Here is a 10,554-nt window from a genome sequence, read left to right as displayed (position 1 = left end):
TGGATCAAAATGGCTGATTTTGTGATCTGTCCAATCTGATGCTCACTCAGAGGGCTGAGAGCTTTAGAGAAAGGAAGCTGAAGCCTTTTCTCTCTTTCTCTTTCCATTTTCTGCTTCTAATACAATTTCTCTTTTTCTTCACTTTAAAGGATGCCACATGTTATTTGATCATGCTGACTTAAAAAGTGGGACTTCCATCAGTCGGTCGTACATGTCAACCATCCTAAATCTGTCTTTTATCTGTGTACTTTTACAACAAACTAGTGCCCAACATTCTTGGTTTACTGTGTTAGTGTGCAGTTTGAACTATTTTGCTTGTACTGCAGCACTGCTGTGGCAGTAATAATGCTCACATAATGTTTGTGAGAAAAGATTTGAAATTGATTAACCAAACTAACTAATCAATTATTATTTATTTCCATGGTAAAATTTTATGTACAAGTGCATGACATCAATAGTGATTATCTGAATGACTTTGCATTGTAATCATCATAAAAAAAGTATGTTAACACGTACGTGTGTGTGTGTGCATATGAGTATATACAGTAATATTTTCACACACACACATGTATTAACATAGTTTTTATGATGCTATACAAACACACACTTACATATAAATCTAAATAAAAAGTGAAATCTGCGAAATTTTGTAACCCTCCTTGTAAACGATCAATTCCCTTGTTTGGCTATGGGATATTTGTTATCTGCAATAATCTGTAATTTTTAGTACTCAAGACTGCATAGAGAACTGTGTAGCTTACTGAACACAAAACATGCATATAAACAGGCCTAAACGTAGGCCACTCTTGAGCTGGAATGTTCCTTCAGTCATACCTGTCTTCCTTGGAATATGGGCAGCCTTCCTAAACGGCCTAAAAAAAGTTCAAATGATATTGTCACAATAAACACATGCACACACAGAAATAATGAATAACATGAAACATGAATAACTCAATTTTGACAAAACATGTCAGATTGAACCTTTAATTCCAAGGTTACGAAACTGACATTGCATATATATATATACAGTATATATATATATATATATATATATATATATATATATATATATATATATACATATATATAAAATACAAACATAAGTATAAAAAATCACTATTTCCTAGGGTTATAAAAATGAAATGATGGTTACAATCTTTTTTGATTTTCTTTTTTTTTAATATATATATCTTGTACAATGGTATAGATTATAAACGGATAAATGGTGCCTTAAACTGGTCTTGCCTTCGGAATAGGACTAGTAAGGGTTAAAATGTCAAAATGTATTGTCCTTCCCTTTGAGAAAAGCTTTGACAGGGTAGTATTTTATTGCTGTATCTTTTCTTTAACTCAAAGATGTGCATAGACAAAACCATTCAAACCATTTAGCTCTCAGGAGGTCAAAGCACCAATTAGATGCACTTTGTGACTTTGGCATGCCATCAGTTGCTATTGTGCTCCTAACATTTTGTCTGAAAACAAAGATAGGATGGCAGCAAGTGGACAGTGTGACATTCAAATACCTGCTTCATAGCCATCAGAATGCTTTTTGTGATGTCAGGAAGGTCAGTCCGTTGCAAATTGCTGTTAGGTGTGGTCTGATGGCCTAGTCACTGACTCACAGTTTTTTTTTTTTTTTTAACAAAGCATTTGACTTGTTTCTGGAAATGGTCCTTCCTGACTCAATTCCTCATTTCGCATTAACCACAAAATGAATGACTAATTGCTTACAGTTTTTGGTAATGTTTCACATTTGTGTAATGTGTTTTAAAACGATCTTGAGAAATGCTTGATTGAAAGGCGAAACATTAGGAAAGGTGACAGGCCTCGAACCTAAGGAGTGTCCTACATGAACCGTATGGTTCTTAACGTCAGCACAGTCGCAAATAGTTTATTGTTTCATTGACCACTTTACAACCTCATTACTCAGCCGGAGTCTGGCTTTACAGAATCAAGCTGAGGCACAAAACAAAAGGGTTGCTGACATTCAATTTTACCTTCCAATAAAAGCTTTATAGTGCATGGACCTGAGTGCAGAAAGATTCTCAGGACCTCTGAGCACCTCTTTAATCAACGATAACAATACTGCTGGCATTTCATATACCATTTCAGCATCAGACCGGTAATACTTGGAGAGAAGCCAGAGTTTAGGGCCACAGGGAGAGAGACATTCTTTAAACGTTTCCTACAGGAGAGTTGCATGTACTGTTATTTACATTTACATTTAATCATTTAGCAGACGCTTTTATCCAAAGCGACTTACAAATGAGAACAATAGAAGCAGTCAGGTCAACAATAGAACAACAACAGTATACAAGTGCCATGACAAGTATCAGTTAGTCTAGTATAGAACGCATAGCCAGGTTTTTTTTTTTTTTTTTTTTTAATAAATGGAAAGACAAGAAAAGGAAAAGTGCTAGTATTAGTTGATTCAGTGCTGTCGAAAAAGATGAGTCTAGATGTTTCTTGAAAATGAGTAAAGGATGAGCTGTACGAATTGAGATTGGGAGGTCATTCCACCAGCTGGGCACAGTCCAGGAAAAGGTCCGTGAGAGTGATTTTGAACTTCTTTGAGATGGCACCACAAGGCGTCGTTCACTTGCAGAGCGCAAACTTCTGGAGGGCACATAAGATTTAACCAGTGAGTTTAGGTATGTTGGTGCCGTGCCAGTGGTCGTCTTGTAGGCTAGCATCAGTACCTTGAATTTGATGCGAACGGCTACTGGTAGCCAGTGTAACCTGATGAGGAGAGGAGTAACGTGAGCTTTTTTTGGCTCATTGAAGACAACCCTTGCTGCTGCATTCTGGAACAATTGCAGAGGCTTGACAGTACATGCAGGAAGGCTGCCAGGAGAGCATTACAATAGTCCAGTCTGGAGGGAACAAGAGCTTGGACAAGAAGTTGGGTGGCTTGCTCTGACAGGAAGGGTCTAATCTTCCTAATGTTGTATAAGGCAAACCTGCAGGACCGGGTCGTTGTAGCAATGTGGTCTGTGAAGCTTAACTGATGATCCATCACAACTTAACTGATGATCCATCACAACTCCTAGGTTTCTGGCTGTCCTTGAAGGAGTAATGGTTGACGAACCCAGCTGTATAGAGAAGTTGTGATGAAGCAATGGGTGAGCTGGAATCACCAGGAGTTCTGTCTTCGTAAGGTTATGCTGAAGGCGATGGTCATTCATCCACCTAGAAATGTCACTCAGACAGGCTGAAATGCGAGCAGCTACCGTCGGGTCATCTGGTTTGCATGAGAAGTAGAGTTGGGTGTCATCAGCGTAGCAGTGGTAAGAAAAGTCATGCTTCTGAATGACAGATCCTAATGACGTCATGTAGATGGAGAATAGAAGTGGTCCAAGTACTGAGCCTTGAGGAACCCCAGTAGCAAGGTGTTGTGACTTAGAAACATCACCCCTCCAAGACACACTGAAGGATCTGTCAGAGAGGTAGGACTTGACCCACAGGAGTGCGGTTCCAGAGATGCCCATCTTTCTGAGGGTGGACAGGAGAATCTGGTGATTAACGGTGTCAAAAGCAGCAGACAGGTCCAGTAAGATGAGTACTGAGGATTTTGAAGCTGCTCTTGCTAGTCGCAGGGCTTCAGTAACCGAGAGCAGAGCAGTCTCAGTTGAGTGGCCACTTTTGAAGCCAGATCCTCGGACAGCCAGGGGGCAGATGGGGCGGTGCGTGCTGGTCTAGACAACAGTGGGCAAAAGTTGTCCAAGCAAGATGTTAAAGTGGAGCAAAGAGTGTCCGTAGCGCTGTTCGTGTCCAGAGCTGAAAACTGAGAGAGTGCAGGAAGCGAGGATGAAACCACAGAAGATAGGCGAGATGGAGAGAGTGAGCGTAGGTTCAGGTCATTCTGCTTCAGGAGTAAGTGCTAGGTTAGCAGTAATGAGGAAGTGGTCTGAGGTGTGCAGTGGAGCAACTGAAGAGGTGTCCACAGAGCAACAGCGCGTGTAGATGAGGTCCAGTTGGTTGCCTGATTTGTGAGTCGCTAGAGTAGACACTTGCTTGAGATCAAATGAGGCGAGCAGAGTTTTGAAGTCAGCAGCCTGGGGTTTATCTAGATGGATGTTGAAGTCACCAAGCAGTACCAGAGGAGTACCATCTTCAGGAAAGTTTGATAGCAGCACATCCAACTCCTCCAAGAATAAAATAAATATTCCAATAAATGACCACAAAGTGGATTTTAATAGGGTGGGTTACAGTAATGGCATTTGATTCAAATGAACCATTACCTGTAGGTGATGGCTGAAGATCAAATTTCCATTCTTTTGATATAAGGAGACCAGTACCTCCACCCCTCTCAGTGGTACGAGGAGTGTGGGAACAAGTGAAATTAGTGGAGAGGGCTGCAGGGGTGGCAGTGTCTTCAGGTTTGATCCAAGTCTCAGTCAGTGCCATGAGGTTGAGACCGGAATGAGTAGCAATAGATGAAATGAAGTCTGCTTTGCTAACTGCAGACTGGCAGTTCCAGAGACCAACGGGAATAGAGGGCGTAGTAGAAGTAGAGGTCAGAGGGACAGGCCGTAGGTTTGTCAGACAGGCCTTCCTGTGTTGTACGTAGCGTGCTCTTTGAGTGTTAGTAGTGATAGTAGAGATCTGAAAGCACATAGTGACTACAAGTGTAAGAAATATTTGAGGAAAAGCTATACAAAAAGTAAAGAAAGGGGCAAAAAGCAATACTCAAGTGTCCTGTTGGGGTCCTTGCTTGATGGAGTCGCGCAGGTAGAGTCGATTGTCTTTGCACTCGTCCGTCTTCACACGAGGGTTGCCGTGACCGCTGCCGCGGTGAAACCTACCGCTTTTGTATTTGCCTAATTACCTGTGATTGAAGTCAGCTGGCCACGCCTCACTATTTAGCAGATCGAAACTGGGCAGTCCCGCGATAGGCAAATGCAAAACCAAGCGCCACTTTCAGCACGTATTTACCTGGGTAAGACACACACAATTTAAACCAAAAACTTTCCTAGCAATGACGATCACACAGAAGTCTAATGAGAAAACAAGACAAAACACTCACAAGCTGCTTACCTTCTCTGTTGCTGGCTGTTTCAAGTCAAGTCAATTCACCTTTATTTATATAGCGCTTTAAACAAAATACATTGCGTCAAAGCAACTGAACAACATTCAACAACGTTTCTTCTGACAAGTGCTTCCAAACAGCTAATTAAGTACTTTCACTGGCTTTGGCCACACCTCACTATTTAGCAGATCGAAACTGGGCAGTCCCACTTTCAGCACATATTTACCAGGGTAAGACACACACAATTTAAACCAAAAACTTTCCTAGCATTGAATTTCATTCAAGAAGTACATTTCACAAAAATTGTTATTGTTAATACAAATACTTTTAATGTTATATCTTACAGTAATTTTACAGTTATACACACTCCTAAATTCTTAGTTTAAAATAAGAAAATTGGTATGTGCATATAAAACATTCCTATACATCTCACCAGATGGGAACTGCTTTATTATAGACAGTCGACACTGAACGTGGGCTATTATTGAGTGATATGGTGCGGGAGCAAACCCAGACAGTGCAGGCCATGCCTAAAAAGGGATGAGGGAAAACATGAGGTCTACAGATGTGAAGGTGATCAGATTACCTCTGCTTAAAACTCACCTGTAATGCATTTGAACTGACTTATGGCCTCAAAGGCATCAAGAAGACCTGGAATAGTGCGGAAGAGAAGAAACAAAGGTAAAAACTGCAAGTGGTACACTGTAAAAAAAAAAAAAAAAACGTAAAATTTACCGTAAAATACCAACAGGGTCCGTTGCCAGAACTTTTATAGATTTTAGGTTTTACAGACTTAATTAATTCACAATAACTAAAAAATATATATTTCATTAACTGTTGTGAATTAATGTTAATACACCGGAATATTGAAGTACTAATATCTGTTTTGAATCAATGCAATTCGGAAAGCGTTGTCCTGTGGCTGCCGTCACATCATCCAAGTGGATGCTGCACACTGGTGGTGGATGAGAAGAGACCCCCCACATGATGTAAAGCACTTTGGGTGTCCAACAATACACAATGAAGCGCTATATAAATGCATCATTAATTTATTCATTCATTCAAAGCTCATCACAAATAGCTTTTTCACAAGCTGAGAAGTGACATACTATATATAGAAGGTGCACAGTGTCATTCACACAAATACTAAACACCATCATGGTAACACACGATACTGAAACAATGCAATAAACATGAATTTAACAACATTAGATGTAAGATAAAACCCTAATGCACACAACTGATAAGACAAAACAAAGAAGAAACATAGTTATTTCAATTAAAAAAACATAAAATATGAAGTGTTATGCAGGGAATTCTGTCAATTTAATTTTTTTCACTGTAAATTACACAATGACTTTTTCGTTTTCACTTCCAAAAAACGTCATTTTAACAGTATTTTACTGTAAAATTACATTAAATGTAATTACAGTTATTCACCATATATACTATGGAAACTTACTGTTAAACAATTACCAGGTTTTTACTGTAGCATTTTTTTACAGTCTTTTACTGTTAAAATCCCAATAACTTTTTTACAGTGTAGGTCTTTGCTTAGATATGAGAAATCAAATGGGCTTATTTAAATAAAGTAAATGCTTGACAGTACTAAAGTAGCCCAATGTTATTTGGCAAACACACACACACACACACACACACACACACACATATATTAAGTGCTATATATTTGTGATTAGGAGTTCCTTTCTTACTTTTCTCAGAAGTACACACGTACATCCCTTCAGATGAAAAAATGACAATTCAGCAGTAATGATGTGCAATAGGGAAATTATTTGCATTTCCAAGTATTTGTGTCTTATAGACAATTTGGCTGATATAAAGACCTTGTAGAAGGCCATTAAACAAAACGTTGACTTCGATGGAGAGGATTATATTCTCTGCTTTGTTCCTCCCTTCTGTTCCTCATCAGAAAGGGAGGAAAAACAGGAACATAATTTTCAAGCAGTGAGCTGTTATATCTGTGTTAATGAAAGCCGGTCAAGTCATTGGAAAAGTCAAGTAGGCTAACTATAAAAATGAACACTAAATAAATGTTAACTTTAAGGTAAGGAAATCAAAACCAGTGACATTTAATGTCATGCAATATTATTATACTATATTTACCTGCCAAGTAACAGGAGCCGATGGATTTTACACGTGTAGGAGGATCTCAAACCTCTTCTGACTATAGCCTTCACTACCATTTTCAGACTAGCTCCCTTTTCAGAAAAGCATCGCCATGTGTTTTCTTTGCATATTCACTTTCTTCTTTTTTTTCTTCTTTTCTCCAACATGTGCTTTCCTGTGAAAGGGTAGAAAGTGACGTCACGCGTCGGGGCTGGTCTGTAGTTTATTAGAAAGCGCGAAGTGCCAGGTTCGAGCTCAGACAAGGCTCTGTCCAGCCAGCTCAACTCAACTTAACCACCACAACTCTTCAGAGGGATGATTTTCCTATAAGTTTACCAAACTGACGCATTGACCCAAGTTATACAACTTTAAACTCTATTAATTACTCTTTTTGGCTTACTTTTAAAGCAGTATTTAAGGTATCTTGTTTGAAGATAAGTAGTGCGCGACAATTTTAGAGAAGACAGGCGCGTACTGAAACTTCCCATTTGGATTATAGTTTCTGTTTCTCGTCTTTCAGTAGAGAAAACCCGACTCGTGATGGTTGTCCTGTCACTTAGGTTACTAATGGTAGGAGTTGTAGTAAGTCTGACTTCAGCTCATCTGGTAAGTGTTAATGATTTACTGTTTATGCACGTAAAACTGAATAGAAAGTGATCTGTAAGTGAAAGCTCGATGTGTCAGGTGTGATAGTCGTCCTCCCGCTTGGAACACAAATCCAATTCATATAAGTTTGATTAAAATTGAAGCCGGTTATATTAATACGCATATCAGTCTGTTGAGTTTGTTCTGCCTGTTCGTATTATGCACAGTATTTAAAGAAACGTAACCAAATACAAGAGAGAAACTTGCAAATTTTAGGAGAGTGTTCCCAGCTGTCAAACTATTAAAAAGTTGGCATAGCAGAAAACACGTGAAATATGGCAAGCTGGTTTTACATCTATTCCTTTTAACAAATTCTGTAGTAACTTGTCCAGGTACTATAACTTGTTGATTAATTACTAGTAAGTTATTGCATTGCTTCTGGTAACTATTACTTTACTTATTAGGTACACATTGCATATTATTTCCATATATAATTATTTGTGTATCTGTGGTCCAGATATTATGGTGGCTGAGAGAGCTCAACGCACTGCAAATAGAAAAAAACACCGGCAGATTAAGAAAACAATTTGAAAACACACGCACTGCAAATGCTTACAATGCAACCAAATAAATAAATGCACTGCAGACAGAAAAAAGCACCTGCAAATTCCGAAATCAACTTTATCAATTTGACAACAGCTGCAAATGCTAACAACACAACCAATAGAAACACACTGCAAATACTCACAACACAAACAAACGTGCTGCAAATAAAATACTTTATTTGTTCGCGTTGTGAGCATTTGCAGCACCTGCTGTCAAACGTGATGTGTTCTTAATATGCTGGTGCTTTTTCTATCTGCATGTGTTTTCTGTTGCAGCGCTTTGAGCTCTCTCAGCCACCGTAAGATATTGACTATTCAGAGCAATTTATTCTGCCATACTTTTTTAGTTACTATTCCAGTTTGTGTAGTATTTCTTAAGTAACATCTTTTTAAACCTTACAAAATCTATAGTAGTAGAAGTATAGAATAGTATAGAAGTATAGTATAGAAGTAGCCATACCGACTAGTAACTATTTAAATATTTAGATAAGAATTTTACTAATAAAAGTTGAAATGGGATACTAAAATCTTTAATAAGTATAATAAAAGCTGAAATAGACACTAGTAACTATTTGGATGGTTAGTAGTAATAAAAATGTACTGGCACCTAATACTAGTAAAGCTAGTATAGGAAGTGAATAGTTAATATCTGAACCACAATAATAATGGATGAGTTACTTGTTCCATTACCACTGGTCCTAGTAATTAAAATTAAGTAGTAGTAACAAAAGAAGATACTAATTTGTTTAAAGATATACATGTTAAAATGGTTTGCCAAAAAAAAAAAAAAAAAAAAATTGATAGTTGAATGTCAAATTTGAATATTTTCATGACAGTTTTACATCCCTTATGGTTTCTCTGATTATACCAACAGTGTTTTGTAAATGTTTTGACCACATGCTTTATGCATTGTCTCTTTATCTCTGTTCTCTTTTTTTTTCTTGTAGGCTGGTAAAGGTATAGATAAAGAAGGTAAAGTATACAGCATTTCCGATATCTGTGTGCTCTTTTAGTTTCTTAAACTTCTTTTTAAGGTGAAAAAGTAATTTTATAACTTTTGATGCTTCATTAATAAGTTATTTAGACTCTGCCAAGTCGTGTGGGGTTCAGCTGTTATAATTTGCATCTTCTCCTCTCAATGTTTACTGACAAATATTTTAATGAGAAAATTCATCAGAACTGTTTAGCAGTCAGTACAGAAACAGCCCCAAGGATATTCTAATAGATGATGCAAATCAATCTCTAAAGAACTTTGAACAGACACCTTTAACAGTTTGCTAAAGTTATGAATAACATGCAAATTGCACAGGATGATATAATGGGTAGTCACTTAGACTATAATAAATTAGCTAAAGAAATCATTCTCTCTCTCTCTCTCTCTCTCTCTTTTAATGAACAGTGGGAGAACTTCAAGACATTAATTGTACACTGTGTAAACTCATTGTTGATCCCTTACATTTTTAAGCAGAGTAAAATGGTGTTAAATCACAACCTGCAGTGTTGAGCTCATTGCACTTTTTCAACCACATTCAGTTTATTTACTGATGCAGTAAATTGTGCTAAAACCTAGACTCTATGTTGAAACTCATTAAATCTAGTAGCAGTAAATGACAAATTATAGTATCATTGTTAACAAAAATGTTATAACATGATGAGTGATATGCAGAGGGAACGCATTTAATGTTTTGAAAGAACAGCTTTTTATGCCTTCTTAATGTCCTTGTTTGGATGTTTAGTCGATTAAACAAAATTCAAGGGCTACGTCTTCTTTATGCAGTGTCGAACAGATGCTAGGAAGCCTCGATATTAGACAGCTGACCTGAAAATGTTTGAATTGATGGCTGAATGTATGGTTTTATTTTTGTATAAGGCCTTAAACAGGCAGTCACGGGAGGTAAACCGATTTATATCTTGCATAGCCAAAACTGCCATAATAAATTGCAAGGCAAAGAGTTTTTGTCTCTGGATGATATATTATTATATGTCTCTGGCACATTTTTCTATTTGAAATGTTTACCTTTATGCAAACCATCAGCATATGTCAAGAGGAAGACCAGGCATTCAAATAAAATGGCATTGAAATGTAAGCGGCAGCTTAATGGCTATAAACAGCCATTCAGTAGACTTCATAACCACACTGTTTTTATTATAAAATTTATTTAGCCTTTTAGACCCATTAGAGCATTAAAAAAAAATCCATCAGGACTT

General features: G+C 37.6%; 1 protein-coding gene across 1 annotated transcript in view; it reads left to right on the top strand.

Annotated features, from left to right (window-relative positions):
• The first annotated feature begins 7,430 nt into the window (after nucleotides 1-7,430).
• LOC132139442 (A disintegrin and metalloproteinase with thrombospondin motifs 3-like) overlaps nucleotides 7,431-10,554 on the top strand; it is a 125,309-nt gene continuing 122,185 nt past the window's right edge. Inside the window, exons 1-2 of the mRNA XM_059547803.1 lie at nucleotides 7,431-7,762; nucleotides 9,294-9,318. Of these exons, the coding sequence (XP_059403786.1) occupies nucleotides 7,697-7,762; nucleotides 9,294-9,318 (91 nt within the window). The 5' untranslated portion in view covers nucleotides 7,431-7,696. The remainder of the gene's footprint in view (nucleotides 7,763-9,293; nucleotides 9,319-10,554) is intronic.

Source organism: Carassius carassius, chromosome 4 (genome assembly GCF_963082965.1).
Source record: "Carassius carassius chromosome 4, fCarCar2.1, whole genome shotgun sequence".
NCBI lineage: Eukaryota > Metazoa > Chordata > Actinopteri > Cypriniformes > Cyprinidae > Carassius > Carassius carassius.
Note: the sequence above shows the minus strand (reverse complement) of the source record. Positions and strands in the feature narration are given on the sequence as shown.